Here is a 24,359-nt window from a genome sequence, read left to right as displayed (position 1 = left end):
TGCCACAACATATCCAACTTGTGTGGCAATTCTTCAAAAGGACTATCCAACCATTTGGAAGGCTACAATTTTAACCCTTTTGAACTTGTTCAGTTGGCTGTAGTAAGTATTACTTTGTCTCCAACTAAGCTACCTGTTGGCAGACGATGTTTAAGCCATTATCAGTACATTCACTATTCCCCAGGTGGCATATGCCACCACTGGATCAATCCAACGTCTTCTTTCCAGGTTTACTATTTTTTTCCAGCAATTTACTTTTACATCCTGTAAGAAACCTTGTAAAAGACACTGGCTGCTGGAAGATTAACTGATAACCACTCATCTGTATAGACTATTCTGTGCACATGTCTACTATTATGCGGTAATAAACTTTTTCAACTGTTTAACAGTTTTGTTAACTGTTTACTACAAGCTGCAACATGACAGACTTCACAGTGAAACACAAAACAGAAGAAAGGAAGGTAAGGAAAGAATTTGTAATTATGGATGGATTATAAGTAAACAAATTACAACTTACAGTGCGAACAAAAATAGCTGACCCTATATCAAGGGGTAGAGATGTTGATAAAGCACCCACTTCTTGAGCAATTCTCATCACTTGCTGTGAGGATGGAGGCAGAGCCTTTTTAAATTGGCTGCTGAACAAATGTGCTCTTGGGCCTTCCACTAAAAAAGAAACAAATGAAATTACCTTAAACACTTCAAAGCAAATCGGGAAAAATGTAAGTTTCCAGTTTTGCAGTAATAAAGAAAAGTTTCAATTGCAGTAAAAAGATATGGAACATTATTTTAACGTATAGATGATATCAATGAAAACCTCTTAACTCCCTATGTATGTGAAATCATCATAATTCCAGTAATGAGTAACTCCTTTATCAAAGAGAGATCTTCAAGTGCATGGATTTGTCAAATCTATTGTTAAGCATGAAGCAATATTATCTGTATCACTATTTTTTCAAGAAACCGTTTTTGCTTCTTCTGTAAAATTTAAGAAAATGGAGTTACAAGGTTTACATTGCCTACAATCGATATGCTTGAAGCAAAACACCTAGAATATCAAGATCCCGAAGTCTGCTATTATATTAAGTAAACATTATACTAGTACATAACATATTTTAATTAAAATTAAAATAATCTTAAAAACTGGTTTTATGTTGTTTAGTAAAAGCATTAGGTTTCTCTAACCGAAGGTATACTGGACGTACTACATTAAAAAATAAAACATACTGCAACACTGATGGTTTCCAGGTAATATAATTAAAAAGATTGTAACACAACAGACTGTCCACTATCTAATGTTAAAAAATGTTTCCTTGAGTAGACAAATTTACCCAAAAACCTTACACAAGCCAAGGTTGACAAATATGACAAAAAATGTTAATTTAACTTATAAAATAATTGATCACATACAAAATTGTTCTAACGAATTAGACCAACTGAAACTCTTGTCTATGACTTCCTGAACCAAGTGCTTAATGTCATGAAACATAATGAATAATGCTACACATCTTTTTAATTAAAGTCTGGTTTGATCAAACATGATCATTACCCTATTTACTCGAATCTAAGCCACACCTGAAAAATGCGACTCGAAATCAAGGGGGGAGGGGGAGGGGGGGGGGGGGGGGGGGGGGGGGGGGGAATTCCCGAATCTAAGACGCACCTGAAATTTGAGACTCGAAATTCAAGGGGAGAGAAAAGTTTTAGGCAGAATCTCCAAATCGAAACAAAGTTGGTCCATTGTAATATGAGACACAATTTGGGTCGAATGAATGACGATACAGCTACAGTAGTTTGGTTCGAGTCGTAAGCTTAGCAGTTAAGCTTTATCAGGTAGCCATTGCTATGCGTCAGGGGCTCCGTCCGTATTTATATGGGTACCCTTTCTTTTTCACGTGCTTCGTCTGGGTTGGATTGATTGCTTATTTTTCTTTGATCTGATAAGCGCCATTTTCTTTGTTATAGGTGTTTACGTCACTCTAAGCTGAAAATTCATTACTGTTCTGTGTCATGCATTGTGTGTCGCATTCTGATAGTGCGTGTTTACGGCCTGTTGCCGCTCGTGGCATGGCTTGCTTTTGTGCGCGCTACCGCTGCTTACAATTTAAAAAAGAAAGAGAGAGAGAGAGAGAGAGAGAGAGAGAGAGAGAGAGAGAGAGAGAGAGAGACAAGAACCAAATAATAGACTGCATATGATAGAAGATGTTCTGAACGAGAGTTTAGCGAAAATTTTTCTCCATTTGAAAATCTTTGCAGGCGCCTCTTTAGTGCATTACATTCTGCACAGAAATTAGAGTCACCTTAGATTTAAAAGTTTAGTCAATTGCTGTGCTTCATTTCTGACTGTATCACTATTAGGCATAAGAATAATACGAATATATCTACATCTACATCCATACTCCGCAAGCCACCTGACGGTGTGTGGCGGAGGGTACCTTGAGTACCTCTATCGGTTCTCCCTTCTATTCCAGTCTCGTATTGTTCGTGGAAAGAAGGATTGTCGGTATGCCTCTGTGTGGGCTCTAATCTCTCTGATTTTATCCTCATGGTCTCTTCGCGAGATATACGTAGGAGGGAGCAATATACTGCTTGACTCTTCGGTGAAGGTATGTTCTCGAAACTTTGACAAAAGCCCGTACCGAGCTACTGAGCGTCTCTCCTGCAGAGTCTTCCACTGGAGTTTATCTATCATCTCCGTAACGCTTTCGCGATTACTAAGTGATCCTGTAACGAAGCGCGTTGCTCTCCGTTGGATCTTCTCTATATCTTCTATCAACCCTATCTGGTACGGATCCCACACTGCTGAGCAGTATTCACGCAGTGGGCGAACAAGCGTACTGTAACCTACTTCCTTTGTTTTCGGATTGCATTTTCTTAGGATTCTTCCAATGAATCCTAGTCTGGCATCTGCTTTACCGACGATCAACATTATATGATCATTCCATTTTAAATCACTCCTAATGCGTACTCCCAGATAATTTATGGTATTAACTGCTTCCAGTTGCTGACCTGCTATTTTGTAGCTAAGTGATAAAGGATCTACCTTTCTGTGTATTCGCAGCACATTACACTTGTCTACATTGAGATTCAATTGCCATTCCCTGCACCATGCATCAATTCGCTGCAGATCCTCCTGCATTTCAGTACAATTTTCCATTGGTACAACCTCTCGATACACCACAGCATCATCTGCAAAAAGCCTCAGTGAACTTCCGATGTCATCCACAAGGTCATTTATGTATATTGTGAATAGCAACGGTCCTATGACACTCCCCTGCGGCACACCTGAAGTCACTCTTACTTCGGAAGACTTCTCTCCATTGAGAATGACATGCTGCGTCTTGTTATCTAGGAACTCCTCAATCCAATCACACAATTGGTCTGATAGTCCATATGCTCTTACTTTGTTCATTAAACGGCTGTGGGGAACTGTATCGAACGCCTTGCGGAAGTCAAGAAACACGGCATCTACCTGTGAACCTGTGTCTATGGCCCTCTTGAGTCTCGTGGACGAATAGCGCGAGCTGGGTTTCACATGACCGTCTTTTTCGAAACCCATGCCGATTCCTACAGAGTAGATTTCTAGTCTCCAGAAAAGTCATTATACTTGAACACAATACGTGTTCCAAAATTCTACAACTGATCGACGTTAGAGATATAGGTCTATAGTTCTGCACATCTGCTCGACGTCCCTTCTTGAAAACGGGGATGACCTGTGCCCTTTTCCAATCCTTTGGAATGCTACGCTCTTCTAGAGACCTACGGTACACCGCTGCAAGAAGGGGGGCAAGTTCCTTCGCGTACACTGTGTAAAATTGAACTGGTATCCCATCAGGTCCAGAGGCCTTTCCTCTTTTGAGCGATTTTAATTGTTTCTCTATCCCTCTGTCGTCTATTTCGATATCTACCATTTTGTCATCTGTGCGACAATCTAGAGAAGGAACTACAGTGCAATCTTCCTCTGTGAAACAACTTTGGAAAAAGACATTTAGTATTTCGGCCTTTAGTCTGTCATCCTCTGTTTCAGTACCATTTTGGTCACAGATGACATAATATGATATCTATATTCTTCCACGTTTGCTGTTGTCTCGCTCTAGTTTCGTAGTTTATTAGGCAGACAGGATTTAAATGAGATTGCAGCAAACACGAAACAATACATGGCAAAATGTTTATATTCGTATTATTCTTATGGTTAAGAGAATACTACATGGGATTCACAATTCGTAAAAGTTCCTATTAGCAACCATCTCTTCTCACAGGTCAGAAAAAATTCAGAACGTAGAGTTCGCCATATTGACGAGTAGAGTTGGCCATATTGACAATCATCCAAAACAGTCTTGCCAGTTGGATTTTCGTAGTACATTGAATGCTGCTACATTCGAAGATAAACAATACGGAATTTGTATTTACTTCGTTGGACAATGTATAAAAATGCAGTGGTCGAAACTCGGGGCGGAGAAAAAAGCTCGTCTTCCACCTTTTTTCTTAATTTATTTACTGACGCAGAGGATTTGGTGCCAGTATTTATCTTTGTGCCTACAAAGCATGCCTGTGTAGCGCTACATATATTCGACGGCAGAAGTTAGTTGTGGCGGCACCCACCAACATTTTTCAGAACTTCCGCTTGCTTTGCACTCGATTCTAAGCCGCAGGCAGTTTTTTGGATTACAAAAACCGGAAAAAAAGTGCGGCTTAGATTCGAGTAAATATGGTAACTTTTGAAATGATACTGTTCTAGAGTTCACTGAGCAGCTAACAGTTTAAGCACATATTAAAACAATGGGTCTGTAATAGGCCCTTTGTTATCCATTGTATTTATAAATTTATATATTGACCACACAATGAAAAATCTTGGCTGGAATAATAAAAATATGAATAGGATAGATCACTACTTGTCACATAGCGATGGTGTTGAGTGGCATGCAGGCACACTGAAAGAAGACTGCTAGACGTCATCAGTTATCGGACTATGACTTTCGTCAGAGGTGTACAAAATACTCTCCTCCCCTTTACCCCCATGGCATAATATACCTATACTGCACTTTGCAACCCACTGTCCTATCCCCACCACATCCCAACACACTTCCACAGGCAGCACTACTATGTCTATCCCCAACCCAACTCCATCCTTCACCCTCTTATCCAGTGCCTCTTCTGTACTCCCATTACCCCGACCCCACCCAAGATCACTGCTTACCACAGTCACACCTTGATAGCACTGAGAGGTCTCTCACATCCATACCCTGATACAGGCCTGAAACATTACTGACTCACCTCTCTGAAGAATTTGTGGGACACCTACCTAAGAGACAGATTGGTAACAAAATCCACCACAACAATGATTCAGATTCCTTCCCAGGTGTCCCCTTGGGGTAACATTCCTTCCAAGTAAGAAACTGACTCACAAGGAAAGAGCCAAGCTATTTGAGATAACACGGAATACTTTGTTATGAGCATAAAAAAGATGATCTCTGTCAATACAGTCTGATTAAAATTACTTGATAGCTGGTATTTCATGTGTCTTCCTCCATCCACAGTGCTCAACATCATGTCTGAACTGCTTGTCATTGCCGAACTGCCACAAGAAATAGTCAGTTCATTTCCAGTTCTTGAGTGGCTTTTTCTCTTGTTATGTTTGGATCCCACCTCCTGGGTCCGACCAACCTTATTTCACATTTCATCATACATGATGACACACACACAATACTGGCAACGAAACACACACTTTTCATACTCGCCACTAGCCAAAGACTGCTTATTCTTGTGAACAAGACACGATTCAGCTCCACATATTCAATCATCATAAAGACCGGCCTACAGTAGGTAAACTTCATGCGATATAGTATAAAATCAAATTTTTGAAGGCAGAAAATATCATTGCAACTGGATACATGGATAAATAAATATAACTACATAATCCGCATGTCTTCTGTAGTGCAGTGCTAAAGTCACAGTTTGCAGTGCAAAAGGATGTAGGTTTGAATATTGCCCAATAATATATTTTTCCATTTTTAAATCTTTACCAATATAGCTCTATTATTATTTTAAACTAATTGTTTTCAATCTAATTTTTAATCTTTTGCTATATCATTTTCTTATCCTCCTCTCTTTTGGAATCTGCCTGTGTCACCTAGAAGCTGTAAATGACTTCCAAGTAGGATTGCTCTTCGGTCAGTGTCATGTAACAAAAGTGAGAAGTTACAGTTTGGCTGTAGTGCTAAAACTGTCTTGAGTTTGCTTGCACAAATCAGCTTTGATCTCCATGAGCAAAGTGAGCATCATTAATAGTTCTGCTGCAGGTTGCTGGCCACCGTTTTCTTGGCTACACTGCACATCAAGAGGCTGTGGTTAGGTTAGGATGCGAATGTAATTTTGGGGCTACAAAATGCATTGTCTGCCACACTTCAGCCATAGGTAAATTTTAAATCAGCTGCAGAGAGCATCTCATGTTTCCACCCTATCTGATGGCAGCAGCTTCCAACATTGCTCTGTGTTACATGAAGAGCATATCAGCACTTGTAAAATGATACACTGTGTTTGTATGTCACCTTAACATGTGATAACACTGTAGCACCAAGTGATAGATGCTGCCTATCAAGTAATTTTAAATGAAATATAATGTCACTATTTTTATGAAGGCAGGGATGAAGTCTCAGTGAAAGACACTGATGAATCAGTCACATTCAGCACTTGACTGTTAGCAGAGTTCTCTGCAAAGTCATTTGACAAGCTTAGTACTGACAGAAAACATACAGTGTCTGCCCTACAGTGCTACAAGGACTAACTCAAAAACATTTTGAAGAGCAAAATGTAATTCAAATCTCTTAAGACATTATACTTTCATTACTTAATCTCAGGTGGGTGTGATCTGTTCAAATAAGATCCCTGATAACTGGAAAGGGAAGCTTGATGATGCAGACAACCATGAACATTTGAACACATACCCACCCCCACCCTACAATTAACTATGTCTTCAGTGTGTGTGTGTGTGTGTGTGTGTGTGTGTGTGTGAATAAAAGCTGGGGAAAATACCTTAATTTGAGTAAAAATTAAAAACAAAAATACTATGCAGTAAAACATGACAGAAAACTATGGCTATGGGCAGCATTATCCTCTACTAAACAATGGGAAACATGAGTAAAAGAGTTAGTAATATCAGTCATAACATCCATAAATACATCATGAGTAACAAAGTAAACTAATAATGAATTACAAATTGAAACCATTTTACATGATGAAATTTACTCACAACAGGAAGGGGCACACCAAAGATTCACTCATCAGTTAACAACTTTCCAGTACGTTTCTGAATCCTATATACATAAATGATGTGCATTAAACTTTTCATGTATGGTTCTTCTGTTTTCTATGTGCTACCCATTTATTACAAATTGCCACGTGTGATCCCTGGTCAAAAATTATAGCATAATTTGTGCAAACAACTCGGATGCTTCTTTGAGATGATACAGATGTAAGAGATTTCTTAAAATTACACTTCATCCTGGTTGATCTGCCCCCATTTTGCTTGCATTACTGGTGTTAACAAAGGGATATCCCTTCTAAAATCCAAATGAAAACTGGAGTTTAGATCCCATTGTACAGAACTGGTCATATGGTTTCCCTCTGTAGTATGTGAGGTAAATGCTAATACTTACTTTCCTGAATCACTACAATTGGATAACAACAACGGAAACTCCACGTAGGAATATCACCAATGTAGGGAAAGAGGTTGCTGCTTACCATGAAGGAGACATGTTAAGCTGCAGACAGGCACAATTAAAACACTTACATAAAGAAACTTCCTGGCAGATTAAAACTGTGCTGGCCTGAGACTCGAACTTGGGACCTTTGCCTTTTGCAGGCAAGTGGTCTACCATCGGAGCACCCAAGCACGACTCATGACCCATCCTCACAGCTTCAATTCTGCCAGCACTTCTCCCACTTGCATAAAGCTTTCAGCCACATCCTTCATCAGGAAGAGAAAGACGCACACCATTCATACACTCAAGCATGCACACCTGATGGGCAACTCCAGCATCTTGGGCCAGAATGCAACTACCACATGGGATGCAAGCAGCAAACTGAACAGGATGGGGAAGGGGGTGGGACAGTAGTGCATGGATGGGGAGAGAGACGAATGCTGTCTGGTGGAGTGTGCAGGGACTAGAATGCCAACAGGAGGTTGTGAGGCAGGGAGGTGGAGGGAGTAAAGGAGACGAGCAGGGAAAGATAGACGGATGCATTGGCTGAGGGCGACAAACAGGGTGCGAGATGAGAATATGGAGGAGATGATAGGACGAAAGTGGTGGAAACTGTTGGGTGGAGAGTGTGGAGACAATATGTTTCAGTATATTGAGGCCAGGATAATTATGGGAGTGGACAATGTGCTGTAAGGGTGACTCCCATTTGCACAGTTCAGAAAAGCTGCTGTTGGAGGGAAAGACCCAGATGGCTTGGTTAGTGAAGCAGCCATTGAAATCAAGTGTGTTGTGTTCAGCTGCATGTTTGACACAGGGTGGTCTACTTTGCTCTTGGCCACAGTTTGGTGGTGGCCATTCATCCTTCTGGACAGATGGTTGGTAGTCATACCAATATAAAAAGCCTAACAATGATTGAACAGAGATGGTAAGTGTGGCATAGGGATGGATTAGTATGATTTGGAGGTTGGTGGGTGGCAGAAAACCACTGTAGGAGGGGTGTGAATTATAACTGGTAGGATGTCCCTCACTCAGGGCATGATGTCAGGTAATCAAAGCCCTGGCGAAGGACGTGGTTCAGTTGTTCCAGTACAGGGTGGTACTGGGTGATGAAGGAGGATTGGGTGTGTGAAGGGAAATGGGACAGGAGATTTATTAGCAGACTAGTTCTGGGGACAGTGTGTGTCTGTGAAGGCCTTGGTGAGACCCTCAGCATTTTGAGAAAGGGAGTTTTTGTCACCGAGGATACACTGTCCCCTGGTGGCTGCGCTGTATGGGAGGGATTTTTTGGTGAGCAAGGGATGAGAGCTGTCAAAATGCAGATACTTCTGGTGACTGTGTGTTTAATGTGGAGAGAGGTGTGAAAGGATCCATCAGATAGGTGGTGGTCAACATTCAGGGAGGTGGCAAGTTGGGTTTGTAACAAAGCAAGCTGGGATGTTTTTACTTTCTCCCTTGTTTTGCCATCCGCCTCCTTAAATTCATTTTATTTTCATTTTTGCCTAATTACCTTTAAAATCCATGAGTATAATCTCAATTTCTTTAAAAGAGAAAGGATAGCCCTCAGTCTTAAAGAATATAGCGCCAGATCCAATTTTATGCTTAGTTTTGTGTATGTAATTAATTTCCCAACTTATTTTGACTATCCTATTTAATATATTTTGTTACAGGGTGACACCCGTAATTGTTTCATGACTTAGATTCTATTTTGACTTATAAACAAAAATAAATTATCTAATTATAAACATTTGGAAGAAGAACTACTAGGATTCTTCAAGTATTTATTTGGCTCTATTTGAAAAAATATTAGTAAAGCCAGCCCTTAATTAATTACAAAATAATTACCAGGTCGGTCAAAAGTATTGTTTGCATAACTACATCTGTTAATTTCATTATTTAAACAAATAATACAGCCTAACCTTTGTGGTAGAAGAAACTGTTAAAAAGGAGAAATGTTTTGATGTAAGCAGTTAACTGAAATGTATAGTTTCAGTACCTTGTATTGAGAGGATATACAAAGGCCCGATTTTTGGTCCTGAGTCAGTCATTCCACGGCCGATTTTCAGACGGGAAGTCTGTATCAGAGTAATGCGCCAACTGAACAGTGGAATTGGTGTAACACAAATAAGCTGTGTGTTAGAACAATGACAGTGTCTGTTCAATTTATTTGAGAAATAGTGTCACACATACCTTATTACTCTGCAAGAACTGTGAACTGCGTGGTTAGCTATTTGTTGCTTATAGATCTTCAACAACAAACTATTGTAGCAGTATGCTTGCAAGCTATTAATGAGGCTTATCAAAAGTTGACCAATAGTGAACTGGCCATATAACACTGTAATATTGGGGGTTGTTAACAGTAAAAGTAAAGAACTATGAAACAACTGAGTAGCTGTTGTCTACATCATTTACAGTAGTCAGTGATGAAATCCCCCCCCAGGAATCTGACATAACCTCCAGTCACTGCTTAAAGTGTTAGGCTCTTCCAAGAATCCATTTCCCCCCTCCTCTTGTGACACCCCACACACCCACCTTCTACATGCTCCCCAATACCCACTAACCCAACAATCCTGGACACCCCATTGTAGCTGGTTATTGTGCCCCCACTGAAAAAATTTTGGCCCTCATTGACCAACACCTCCAACCAATTGCCTGTAGTCTAGCCTCCCACGTCAAAGATACCAACAACTTCCTTCAACTCTCCAGCACCCCCCCACCCCATTTCCTGGATCCCTGCTCGTCACTGTTGGCGCTACCTGCTCATAAACCAACATCGCTCATGTTCATGGTCTTAACAGTATTTAACACTACCTTGCCCAATGCCCTTCAGACTCTGAACTCACAACCTCATACACCATATTAACTTTATCATTACTCACAACTATTAATCCTATGATCAAGGTATATAATCAAATCCATGACATAGCCATGAGCATCCACATAGCATCCTTCTATGTCATCCTTTTTATGGGCCATGCAGAGGGGACTTGCCTAGCCTCCCAAAACGCCAAACCCCTAGCTTGGTTCAAGTTCATTGATTATATCTTCACGATCTGGACTCACCGCCAAGACACATTATCTTCTTTCCTTCACAATCTCAACACTTTTTCTCACATCCATTTAATGTTGTCATCAATCCAGCTTGCCACCTTATCACTAATGGATCCATCCACACCTCTCCATATTAAACACACCAACCACCAACAGTATCTGCATTTTGACAGCTGTCATTCCTTACACGCCAAAAAATCCCTCCCATACCCTGGGGACAGTGTATCTGCAGTGACAAAAATTCCCTTCTCAATATGCTGAGGGTCTCATCAAGGCCTTTAGAAACAAGCACTATCCACCAGAACCAGCCTGCAAATGGATCTGTGCCACTTCCACTCACACCCCCAATCCTCCCACACATTCCCCCCCCCCTCCCCGCCCAACCCTAAGAACCAGCCACGGAGGAGAGTCCCTTTTGTCACCCAGTACCACATTTGACATTTGACTAACAACTGAACCACATCCTTCACCAAGGCTTTGACTGCTTTACATTGTGCCCTGAAATGAAGGCTGTCTTATCAGAGATAATTCCACCCCTCCTACAGTGGTTTTCCACTGCCCACCCAACCTCCACAACATCCTAGTCCATCCCTATGCCACACTCAACCCCAATCCCTTCCCACAAGGATCAGATCCCAGTGAAAGACCCAGATGCAAAACATCCCCCCATTCCACCCAACGAGCACTTCCTATTCCAGCACTGTCACATTGTTATCCCACCCCTTGAGGGACCAGGCCACCTCTGAAAGAAGCCACATCATTTACCAGCTCTGGTTAAGTCATTGCATGGCTTTTTATATTGGTATGACTACCAACCATCTGACTACCAGGATGAACAGCCACTGCCGAACTCTGGTCAAGAGCATAGTAGACCACCCACTGTCAAACATGCAGCAGAACATAACAGACTATTTCGATGGTTGCCTCACTAGCGAATCCACCTGGATCTTTCCCTCCATCACCAGCTTTTCTGAACTGTGCAAATGCGAGTTATCCTTACAGCACATTGTCCGCTCTCAATTATCATGGCCTCAATCGACTGTAACACTAGATTAAATAAACTCTCCACTGGATTAAATAATCCTGCGACCATTTGTAAGCAATGTTTTTAGGAGACTGATTGCACTTCCTCCGTATTCTACCAATAAACCGAAGCCTGCAACCTACTTTACCCATGACTGAACTTATGTGATCATTCCATTTCATATCCTTACAAAGTGTTACACCCAGGTATTTGTATAAGTTGGCTGATTCAAACAGTGACTCACTGATATTATAGTCATAGGATAATACGTTTCTTCGTTTTGTAAAGTGCACAATTTTACATTTCTGAACATTTAAAGCAAGTTGCTAATCTCTGCACTATGTTTAAATCTTATCATGATCTCACTGAGTATTTATGAAGCTTCTCTCACATAGTACTTCATTATAGATAAGTGCATCATTTGCAAAAAGGCTGATTTTACTAGTAATATTGTCTGCAAGGTCATTAATATACAGCATTAACAGCAAGGGTCCCAACACACTCCCCTGGGAAACACCCAATCTACTTCTGCATCTAACAATGACTCTTCACCCAAAACAACACGCTGTGTCCTCCCTACCAAAACGTTCTCAATGCAGTCACAAATTTCTCTTGATACCCCATATGGTTGTACTTTTGACGATAAGCAAAGGTGCGGTACAGAGTCAAATGCTTTTCAGAAATCAAGAAACACTATATCTACCTGGTTCTCTTGATCCAAAGCTCTCAGTGTGTCAAGTGAAACATGCAAGTTGTGTTTCATAGGACTGATGTTTTTGAAAACCATGCTAGTTGGCATTGAGGAGGTCATTTTGTTCAAGATGCCTCATTATGTTTGAGCTCAGAATATATTCTAAGATTCTACAACAAGTCGAAATCAAGGATGTTGGACAATACTTTTGTGGATCACTTCTACTACCCTTCTTGTACACAGATGTGACCTGTGCCTTTTTCAAGAACTTGGCACAGTTTTTTGTTCAAGAGATCTACGATCAATTATAGGTAGAATAGGGGCTAACTCAGCTGCAAATTCAGTGTAGAACCTGCCAGATCCCAAGTTTTAACAATTTCAGCTGTTTCTGAACACCAGTGACACTAATAATTATTTCATTCATCTTTTCGCTGGTACAAGGATTAAATTGTGGCAATTCTCCTAGGTTTTCCTCTGCTAAGGAACATTTGAAAATGGAGTTAGGTATTTCAGCTTTCGCTATGTTACCCTCATTTTCAGTTCCTGCGTCATTCGCTAGGGACTGACACTAACTTTGGTGCTACTAACAGCCCTTACATACGACCAGAATTTCTTTGGATTTTGAAAGGTGATGTGACAATATCCTGCTATGGTATTCATTGAAGGCATCAAGCAATGAACACCATCACACAAGACTGAGCAGCAAACACTTTCAAAAATAGCTGAGGGAAGTGGTTATGAAGCACACTGTGTACAAACTGATCTACAAAATAAAAAAAGTAAAAAAAGGTTTGCCTGGCAACAAGCAGTACAAGCACAGGCCCAAACAAACTAAAGAACCTGGACAGCACAATGTTTATCATAAGCAACAGTAACAACAAATTTCAACAGAGTTTGTAACAACCGAGAAACAAGACTGAAAATAGCCTAATCAACTACCAATTCAAAATCAAAAACTGAACAGCAGGTTTCACAACAGTCCTGTGCAATAAATCTTGTTATAAACTAGCATACATGCAGTCACCATAATGTAGCTGTTATGTGTTTGACAGTAGATGTCAGTGTTTACACAATATCTTACTTACATGAATTACAAACAAACAAAACAACGTTATCTAGAAATCCTTATGCACAGTAACAATCACTCTCCGATTATGTGTGACAACTACTGGACACAAGAGGCTACACTTAAAAGAGATGAACCCTTTAATTATAATACCATCTGGAGGAAGGGACGGACAGTTTTAGTTTTGTACCTCCCATCGGCATCACCAGCACTACATTAGCGCGGTGAGGGAGGGAGGGAGTGGGGGGGCGCGCGCGCAAGGTGAGGGAGGGAGGGAGTGGGGGGGGCGCGCGCGCAAGGTGAGGGAGGGAGGGAGTGGGGGGGGCGCGCGCGCAAGGTGAGGGAGGGAGGGAGTGTGGGGCGCGCGCGCAAGGTGAGGGAGGGAGGGAGTGGGGGGCGCGCGCGCAAGGTGAGGGAGGGGGTGTGCAAGGTGAGGGAGGGGGTGTGCAAGGTGAGGGAGGGGGTGTGCAAGGTGAGGGAGGGGGTGTGCAAGGTGAGGGAGGGGGTGTGCAAGGTGAGGGAGGGGGTGTGCAAGGTGAGGGAGGGGGTGTGCAAGGTGAGGGAGGGGGTGTGCAAGGTGAGGGAGGGGGTGTGCAAGGTGAGGGAGGGGGTGAGCAAGGTGAGGGAGGGGGTGAGCAAGGTGAGGGAGGGAGTGAGCAAGGTGAGGGAGGGAGTGAGCAAGGTGAGGGAGGGGGTGAGCAAGGTGAGGGAGGGGGTGAGCAAGGTGAGGGAGGGGGTGAGCAAGGTGAGGGAGGGGGTGAGCAAGGTGAGGGAGGGGGTGAGCAAGGTGAGGGAGGGGGTGAGCAAGGTGAGGGAGGGGGTGAGCAAGGTGAGGGAGGGGGTGAGCAAGGTGAGGGAGGGGGTGTGCAAGGTGAGGGAGGGGGTGTGCAAGGTGAGGGATATGACATTTGATTGTTAGCCGCATGTCATCTACAAACTCGCAGAAAAACCCAGCACATTCATGCTTACCTATACCACTTCATCACCACTCACAGTAGTGCAAACACAATTCATTAAAACTCGGAATAAAGTCTTTTTAGTGAGGATTAGTAGCAGATTTGATTAATAGGCTTGTTAGTAAATGCTGCAAACCACTCATTCTTAATGCATACGAGCTTGTAGTATGTGCAATTAGTTAATCTTCCATATATTTTTTCAACAGTGTATTTTTTCATCTACTAAGGCTGAAAATACTGAAAATGCATTTCAAAAATTAATGGGGGAGCAGGCACGGCAGACACAATCTCTCTCTCTGCTCCCCCCCCCCCCCCGTCCCATGTGGTGATGCCCATGGTACCACCCTCATTATTTAGCAGCCTCTCCCTCTCCCTCCCCCTCCCCCCCCCCCCCCCCCACTACTTCTCAATATTATTTTCGCAACACATCACTACACACACCCACATGTGTAACATAGTGGAAAATCAACGTACATTGTCAGTGCAGTCCATTCAAGTAGAATGAGCAGTATCTCCCAATTGCGAACAGGAATACGCAGCGTGTGTATACTGTTCAGCCTGTCACAACATGCTTTAAAGAGTCATTTCATGCTTATATGCAAGTACTCACTTTACAGCAAGATGATTTGCTAGCCTGGGAAATTGTAGGCCAGAGGGACATCCACTCAACATTCAATCACTGCTGTGAGAAAGAAGACAGTGAAGATCTGTCTCATAGTAGTTGCTGATCGTCCACAACTGATGACAGCTACATACAAATTATGGTTCATAGGTATTCTGAGCAGAATACAACAGAACTGCACAGTGCCTTTTCAGAGGGCACTGACAATCCAGATAGAACCAACTAAACACACGCAAATACTTTGGCATTTTCCATTTACCATACACTACAACGCACAGAGGAGTAGGGCAAGGAATCACCTGGGTCAATGGCGGTTTCTTTACCAATGAGCGCAGAGAGAGAGAGAGAGAGAGAGAGAGAGAGAGAGAGAGAGAGTGTGTGTGTGTGTGTGTGTGTGTGTGTGTGTGTGTGTGTGTGTGTGTGTGATATCAGTGGAGAACAGTCTAAATGCGGCCACACGTCATGGTATATCACATGCACGCAGCCTACAGGTACAGAAGGCAAGTCCTGTTATGTTCTATTTACACTGAAGAGCCAAAGAAGCTGGTACACCTACCTAATATCATTGACGGTCCCTGTGAGCAAGCGGAAATGCGACAACACAATGTGGCATAGACTACTAATATTTGAAGTAGTGCTGGAGGGAACTGACACCATGAATTTTGCAGGACTGTCCGTAAATCGGAAAGAGTACAAGGGGATGCAGATCTCTTCTGAACACCATGTTGCAAGAAATCCCAGATATGCTCAATAATGTTCGTGTCTGGGGAGTTTGGCAGCCAGTACAATAGTTTAAACTGAGATGTGTTCCTGGACCCACTCTGTAGCAAATTCCGTAGGTGTGGGGTGTTGCATTGTCCTGCTGAAACTGCACAAGTCCATCGGAATGCACAATGGGCATGAATGGATGCAAGTGATCAGACAGGATGCTTACGTATGTGTCACCTGTCAGACTCTTATCTAGACACATCAGGGGTGCCATATCACACCAACTGCACATGTCCCACATCATTACAGAGCCTCCATGCTGACATGCAGGGTCCATAGTACATGGATTCATGAGGTTGTCTCCATACCTGTACTCTTCTATCCACTCAATAAAATTCAAAATGAGGGAAGTCTGACCAGAAAACATGTTTCCAATCATCAACAGTCCAATGTTGGTGTTTACGGGTCCAGGCAAGGTGTAAAAAGCTGTGTGTCGTGCAGTCATCAAGGCTTCACAAATGGGCCTTTGGCTCTGAAAGCCATACTGATTATTTTTCCTTGAATGGTTCGCACGCTGACACTTGTTGATGGCTCAGCACTAAAATCTACAGCAATTTGCGGAAGGGTTGCACTTCTGTCACATTGAATGATTCTCTTCAGGCACTGTTGGTTCCGTTCTTGCAGGATCATTTTCCGGCCGCAGCAATGCTGGAAATTTGATGTTTTACCGGATTCCTGATATTCACGGTACACTCGTGAAATGTTTGTACAGGAAAATTCCCACTTCATCGCTACCTCAGAGAGGCTGTGTCCCATCGTTTGCACACCAACTATAACACCACATTCAAGCACACTTAAATCTTGATAACCTACCATTGTAGCAGCAGTAACCAATGTAACGATAGTGCCAGACACTTTTTGTCTTATACAAGTGTTGCCGGCCACAGTGCTCTGTATTTGAATATGCACGCCTATACCACTTTCTTTGATGCTTCAGTGTATACATAAATGCCTGATTCCTCTCATCACTATCAAGGGTTATTTGAGGGCTGTGCAATGTTAGGATCCCGCAATCTGTTGCAGAGCACTACACTCAACATTTACAAATTGAATTCATCTATCACGACAATAATGCACAGGCAAACTGTGCCCAGTTCATAGAAGCCTTCCTCCAGGAAGCAGGAACCAAGCGAATGGAATAGTCTGCGGATCTGCTGAGATGAATACAATTGAGCATAATTGGGACCAGTTTGTATGGCAGCTGCAAATTCGTAAAGGACAAATTATTTTAATATCTCATGTCACTGGCACAAATAAATGACAATTCCCCAGATAGTAATAAGTGTGTTCCACAAGGATATAAGATCAATGTTTAACAACCAACTGACAACGAAATCATTACAGACAGAAGATAAGCCGAGATTAGGGAAGGATGAGGAGAGAAAATGGTAGTGCCCTCTTGAAGGAACTATCCTGGCATTTGCCTTAAGTGATTTAGGGAAACCTGGATCAGGATGGTTGGACAGGGTCACTAACAGTTGTCCTCCCAAATGTGAGTCCCATGAGACCTCACTCTGTGTATGTTCGTACATTACGATCATCAGCAAATGTGGGAGCTGCCATTGGAGGATGAAATAGATGTGCTACTCTGAGGCAAAGTAGTAATGTATCTTGCTTCAGTAATTCAAAGGAGTTTGTCCACTGCTATGCAACTGCCTTCACTGACTGCAGCTTGTTGGCTTCTTTTTCCTCACTCAAACTCATTCACCCCCCCCCCCCCTCCCTCCCCCAGTTGCAAATAATTCATCACAGTGAATCATTGCCTCTACAGGGGTTGCACGTTGTGAGTGATATTGTGAAGCCCCTGTGCTGCTTCATTTGCCAATTCATTGTCCATATTCCCATATGCTGTAATAGTGTCAACAGAAGATCAGCTCCTTTCTCAGCCTATGTAGGAATAAGGAGGAAATTCAGGACTAAGTGAATTGGGTTTGTTGGTGACTATTGGAGATGAATATATATAAATATATATTTTAAGCAAGGGTTTAATGTACTGTCAAAAATGATGTCATTTGATATGGAACCTAATTCAGATTGGGAAATATGAAGAAATAAGTCAGCATGATGTCCTTCCAAAGGAACCTTCAAGGACATTTCCCTTAAGCTGTGTAGGAAAGCATAGAAAATCTGTAACTGGAGAGTTAACAGGGACTAACTGTCATCCTTACAAATACAAGTCAAATGTTAAGAATCAATAAATAAAATATATAAATTGTATAAAAGCAACTCAAAACACTGCAGTGGTAGCATATTAAGTCTTATTTCATTACACACAGAATGTTTAAGTAAAGAATTATTAGCTGCACCTTAAAAACTATAGTTAAATAAATAATGTACAAACTTATACAGACAGCAACATATGCAATCAAATATGGAACTAAGGTACGATTTAAGGAGTAAAGATAACTGTTTTTACCTTTAGTTCAATTTCTTACATCTCACCAGAACTATGGCACAAGTTTGCCAATATTCTGAGCAAATGCAGTGACAGGTTTAACTCTGCATGTTAGTGTTAAAATAATGTGCAATTTAAAAAGTGTTTCTGAACACTAGAGGCTCCTTCTCAAAATCTTAGACAACTCTATGAGAGCAGACAGAAGCATACAAAAAAGCAATGAACATTTTTCTTTTGATGTAGTCTACATGGTTCCAGTCACAACAACGTGACAAATGTTTGCATTCGATGTCAACTTGTGGTAACCAGTCTCAGATGGCAGGTGGCAGCACTAGCAGTGGAGAGTACATAAATCATGTCAAGGGGACATGGAAAACAGTGCAGTAGTTGTAATGTGAAACCAATCAATTTATCTGACATCCAAAACGATATGCTCATTAGCTTTCGGGCCAAGGGTTGAAGGATTTATGAAGCAACTAAGCTTGTAAACTGACAATGTTGCTATGGTTGAAGTTTACCATGCAAGGCAAAATGACACCGTCCAAAACAGGCACTGAGAGAACAGTGGTGCACCACAGGCCATTAGTGACGGGTGAATGACAGCTGCAGAGATGTGTATGGGAGAATAGATGTGCGACTGTTGAGCAACTGACTTCCCAAATGAACCAAGGCGCTACCAACAGCATCTCCTGAATATCCATTCAATGAGCACTGCTGCATAAGGGCCTCCAGAGCAGGCACTTGATTCACGCATCCACGCTGACTGCTGTGCATCAGCAACAAAGGCTGGAATTTCCACACCAATACCACAACTGGATGTCCACTAAGCGAGGACATGTGACCTTTTCAGATGAATCACATTTTACGGCTCATCAGTCAAATGGTCAGCACCCCGCCTGTCAAGGGTCTATGCCGGAGGAAGGAGTGTTATGGTCTGGGGAAGGTTTTTGTGACACTCCCTGGGTGATAAAATCATTCTCGAAGAGGCTCTGGATCAACACAAATATGCATCTGTCCTTGAGGACCATGTGCACCACTACATGCAGTTTGTTTTTCCTCTGCACGAAGGCATCTGTCAGCAGGGCAATGAACCAAGTGACACAGCTTGCAAGCACGTGCATAGTTTAAAGAGCTACCACAATGAGTTTACTGTACTCTTCTGGTCGAAAACTCCCTAGATTCAAACTTTATTGAGAATCTATGGGACCACCTACCTTCTGAACTTCAATGACTCTTCCTGCATGTCACACAGTGGGCCACACTGCAAGAAGTGGTTACTGTATTCTGCTTCTGAAGGTTGGTCACAATGTGACTGGACACACTATTAAGAACAATTACTAAAAACTGTGTGATTACATAAGCGGTGTTATTTATACTTACTTTCTACATTATCATCAAACTTCATCCTTTTTGTCTTGCTTGCAGGTAGAATATGCACGCCTATACAACTTTGCGTTCTATTTTGTTTGGTACTCTGCCCCCCATTGAGTAAAATTCTAATCAGTTCTTGCCTTTACTTCTGGTGTAATATAAGAGTGGCAAATGGTCCAGTGTAACTGTGTCTGTAGATCATTCTGGGTACAAGATGTTTGGCATGCAGTTCACATTTGAAACTGAATGTAATGACAACACAAAGAAACTAACTGATAAAATCACTTGCTTTACAATCAAATATAAATAACCCAAAATTTACTAATTAGTTTCTATATGAACCAAATTTTGACAAAGTATATGTCTATACCCTGGAAACTTCAAGATGGAATTGATATGTGCTGTAAAACTATTACATTTCCATTTGTGCTGAAAGGAATCCACTTACCGTCAATGTCACAACTAAGAAACTGCAGGTCTTTCAAGGCATCCTTGTATGCCCGTGCAACATCAAGGGTGTTTATACCAACACGTCTTCCTTCTGAAGTTTCACCCTCTTCACTGGTTGATGCTGATTTGTCTAGCAGCCCACAATTCTGAAGCGCTTCTTTAACAGCTTGGCTCATGCGACAAAATTCATTAGCGAAAGTGTGCTCATTGATGGGTTTTTTACTTTCTGAAAATATTTCATCATCAGAATCTGTTCTCCCCGATAATTGTGGCTCATACATGCCAAGAGACAAATCGTGACCTGCCCAGTCATTAAACAGTGTGCATTTCCTTCCCCTTCCTCTCTCAAACTTTTTTAGATTCCCTGCAGTTCCATTCTCAGCAGTTTTTTTCAGTTTTGACACAATTGATTCTGCTTCCTTCTCTAGCTGGCTGATCAAATCATACATGGAATTAGCCCGGCCAGGTAAATGCCATAAGAGTGGAACCAACTTGGGCTGCGTGGCAATGGTGTTTATAATGTCAACAACACGCTGATAGACTGAAGTATGTTGACAGATATCAAGAAATGATGTTACTTTTAATTTGGATTCCAAAAATGGTAGCAAACTAGAATCAGCCAAGACACTGCACAGCTCTTCAACACCATCAATAGCCCACTTTTCATCATCTGACGAGACTTCTGATAATTCAACATTTTCACTCTCACTCAAATTCTCTAAAGGCATTTCAATATCTTCGCATGGTGTTTCATTATTCGCAATTGCACTTCCAACAGCTGCACTAGAACCTCCAACTTCTGTGCTTGAAGTCTCAAACTTTGCAAATGAGCTAGATGTTGGAAATGAAACACTGTTGTACACTAGGAATGAAGATCTACCTTTCGATATCCCACAAACTTTTTCAATCTCACGTAGAATTCCTCTGAGAACTAGTTCAATCTGATGATCCTTTTCCTTTTGAGCTGCAAGGTATGCTTTCACATCCCAACCGGACTGAGTAGATGAACTGTATCCAGTACCACGTGGAAACCACGTCTTTTTGTAATCTTTCTTCTTTCCTGCAACAACTGGAATTTCACTTTCACTAGTACATGGAACTTTTGCAGTCCAACCAGAACTATCAGCAGCCTTTGTATTAGATAATGGAACTTCACTTACAAATGTTAGGCGCATTAAATGATTTTCAATGTCTAAATAAGCTCCCTGAGGGAACCTAAGTCTGTCATTTCGTTTTGTTTTAATATTGAGTCTGCTGTTCTTATCAAGATAGTCCTTGATTTCTTCCAAAACTGATTTCATATCCCGGGCTGGATTCCAGTTGGACAATTTCAGCAGATCCAACGTTGCAACAGAGTTTATGGTGGAGCCCACAAGACGAGGTCGTATAACTTTAACAACTGGTGGATAAAATGGATAGAGATCCATTGTAAAATCAAGCTGCAGCTGTATGTACTTATATCCAAAATGCTCCTTAATCTGATTCAAATCTTGAGCCAAAGGGCCTCCAGGAGTGAATGATGACAGATAAACATACCATTGATATATATTGTCATCAACTGGTTCTGCTGCTATGCCACTGCGTTTTGCTGACATCATAATGTTAACCAAATCATTTGTCAGGATTCCTGATGCTGCAGAGCTGCTGAAGACTTGTTCAGGATGATCCTTAGAAGTGTTCTGAAACATGTCAGGTGCTTTTGGATTATTGTCGACAGCTCTTAAAGATGCTTCTTTTTTTCGCCATCGTTTCTTCTTCTCTTCGATAATGATATCAGCATCATAGCTTTCATCTTCTTCCATAGGTATCTCTTCATCTTCTGCAGAGTCATCAGAACTACTGCACATACTACTCTGTTCGTCTTTGAGATACAGTCTAAGTGCCTTGTCCAGCACAGTCTTCAGAGATGGACAGCAGTCAGAATCAACTATATATTCATTAAGAGCAACACACCATGTACCATGGAGTGTTGATCTCTCAATGAAAAAACTGTCTTCATGATTAGGGTAGTCCGATGGACAAACCAAGGTAAATGTCCCACTATTACCAACGGAGAATTCTAAGCAGATTTGTCCATCATTAACAATTTGAGAAACAAGTTTTATATGACCACTGTTGGCTTCTGACCAACGAACATATTCTTCGTGTAGTATTTTCTTCATTGTTAACATTTCCTGACGCTCTTCCATTGCTTCTATTTTAACAGACTCTGTAGAAAGGGCAGCCATTTTCCAATCCGGATGAGCTCTGTGCCCTTCACATTCACCGTCGAAAATCAATCTGAAACAAAGTGTAGAAAAATGTTCTTTAAGTATGGCAGTCTGCTATATGCCAATATCAACATAGACTACAGTATTTACAATGAAAAGTTTACAGTAAAAGTTTAATTTTTGAATGTGTTGCCACTTATATTAATAGGAAATAGTTGTGCAACAAATGACAATCACAAACACCGTGTGTCTCCAAAATCAAAGTATGATCAAATGTAAGCAGAAAAAAAAAAATCTAATCAGCTTACCATGCAGCAGTAAACAGACAAAAATGATAAGGTTGCACAGAGGCTAGATTTTAGCACCAGTGTCTGTTCATCTCACATAACAGAGAAATGGGTAGAAGACAATCAGTTAAGGGTTTAAAAAATCAACAATGAATTCCAAATACAGAAACCATTTGAAAAACAAACACATACATAAAAAAAGAAAGAAATGACAGCCAATGGCAAGACGTAACTGTAACGACAGATCAGAATGAGCTGTAAAGAAAAGAAAACTGATTATACAAAAAAGAGAAATGATAAATAAAAGTAAAGAATTGGGAGAGCTTGAAGTAGTAGTCTGGAAGAGACAAAAAGGAGGTAAACCAATGGTACCATTCAGAAAATGTTGATGCCAAGGAGTGTACAAGCCACCAACCAAGCATTCTAGAGCAAATTCCCGGATTGGTGCAGGACAAAGGAAACAACTGAGGCAATGAAGCTGCTACTAGATTATGGCTCAAGTGTTTTTGTGCATGCTCTGCCACAACTTCTGTCAGATATAAATAAGACTCCTCGTCTGTGCCCGTTTGTCCTCAACATTTTACTGATCATGATGTTAACATAAAGAGCTGCAGCAGTAACATGTAAACTGACACTCCAGATGGGAAACCTCACACAGGAAAGATGGAACTAGATTTAGCACTGATAGAAGGGAACATGGAACAAATTTAGCAGTGGATGAAATTTCAAATGAACCATGGGGATTCAAAATGGGTCAAGAAGAGTTGGCTGATTGATTTGGGTGAGGAGCAACATCATCAATCCTATCGGATTAGGGAAGGATGAAGAAGGAAATCGACCATGCTCTTTCAAAGGAACCATCCCGCCATTTGCCTGAAGTGATTTAGGGAAATCATGGAAAACCTAAATCAGGAAGGTCGGACACGGGTTTGAACCATCATCCTCCTAAATGTGAGTCCAGTGCGCTAACCACTTGGCCATGTTGCTTGGTGTCTAGAACAGGTCTGAACAAAATATTGACCAGACAACGAATGCTATTGGGTGTGGGACGAAGAGAATAGCAGGTGGCCTATATTTCATCTCACAATACAATACTACTAAATCATTACCCTTGTAGAGGTTGGCAGGTATAATTCAGGATAGAGCAGTAGTTTCTGACAGGAGGTACAATCATTCAACATTTTTAAGCTAAACCAATAGTTCTTGTGGTATCCTGGTGGTTTTGGAAATCAGGTTGGTGGGGTCGTTCAGAAGAAATGAAAGGTGTAGAAAATAATTTATATCTTTTCATTTATTTTTGCTGGTGTGCATTACTGGACAGTTAATAAAAGAAAATCATAAAAGAGAGGCACTGCATGGAAAATGGGCACACACAAGAATTTGAACAAAGTAGCTGACCTTATGAATGTGTTCTACAAAACAAATACAGGTTGAGTTGCTATATTTAATTCTTGTTTATCTTTCTACCCACTGCTATATGCCTGAACTACAGTATTGTAATTATCTATATCAATTCCGTTGCTTGCTTGTTTTACCTTGGACTTGCCTATATCACACTTAATATTTTCCTTGAAATCAAGTGTTTATATTACTGTAAGAATCTAAAGCTTTCTGTTTGAAAGTCCCACATCACCCCTACTTATTATACTACGAGGTGTGGCAAATAAGTGGATTGGTGCTGCTACCCGCCAACAGCAAGTGCGCCACGGCAAGTTTGAAGATGGTTGTGTCAGCTGATGCTCCCTGTCCTGGGCTTGAGGGGTCCCAGTTA

General features: G+C 41.4%; 1 protein-coding gene across 2 annotated transcripts in view; it reads right to left on the bottom strand.

Annotated features, from left to right (window-relative positions):
- The window catches only part of LOC124615469 (baculoviral IAP repeat-containing protein 6-like), a 144,836-nt gene that overhangs the window by 64,315 nt on the left and 56,162 nt on the right, over window positions 1-24,359 (bottom strand). For both annotated transcript variants that reach the window (XM_047143382.1, XM_047143383.1), the window contains exons 2-3: window positions 20,090-22,371; window positions 518-666 (exon numbers count right to left, since the gene is read on the bottom strand). In XM_047143382.1, coding sequence (XP_046999338.1) covers window positions 518-666; window positions 20,090-22,319 — 2,379 coding nt within the window. In that variant the 5' untranslated portion in view covers window positions 22,320-22,371. The remainder of the gene's footprint in view (window positions 1-517; window positions 667-20,089; window positions 22,372-24,359) is intronic.

Source organism: Schistocerca americana, chromosome 5 (genome assembly GCF_021461395.2).
Source record: "Schistocerca americana isolate TAMUIC-IGC-003095 chromosome 5, iqSchAmer2.1, whole genome shotgun sequence".
NCBI lineage: Eukaryota > Metazoa > Arthropoda > Insecta > Orthoptera > Acrididae > Schistocerca > Schistocerca americana.
This window is presented reverse-complemented; position numbering and strand designations above follow the sequence as displayed.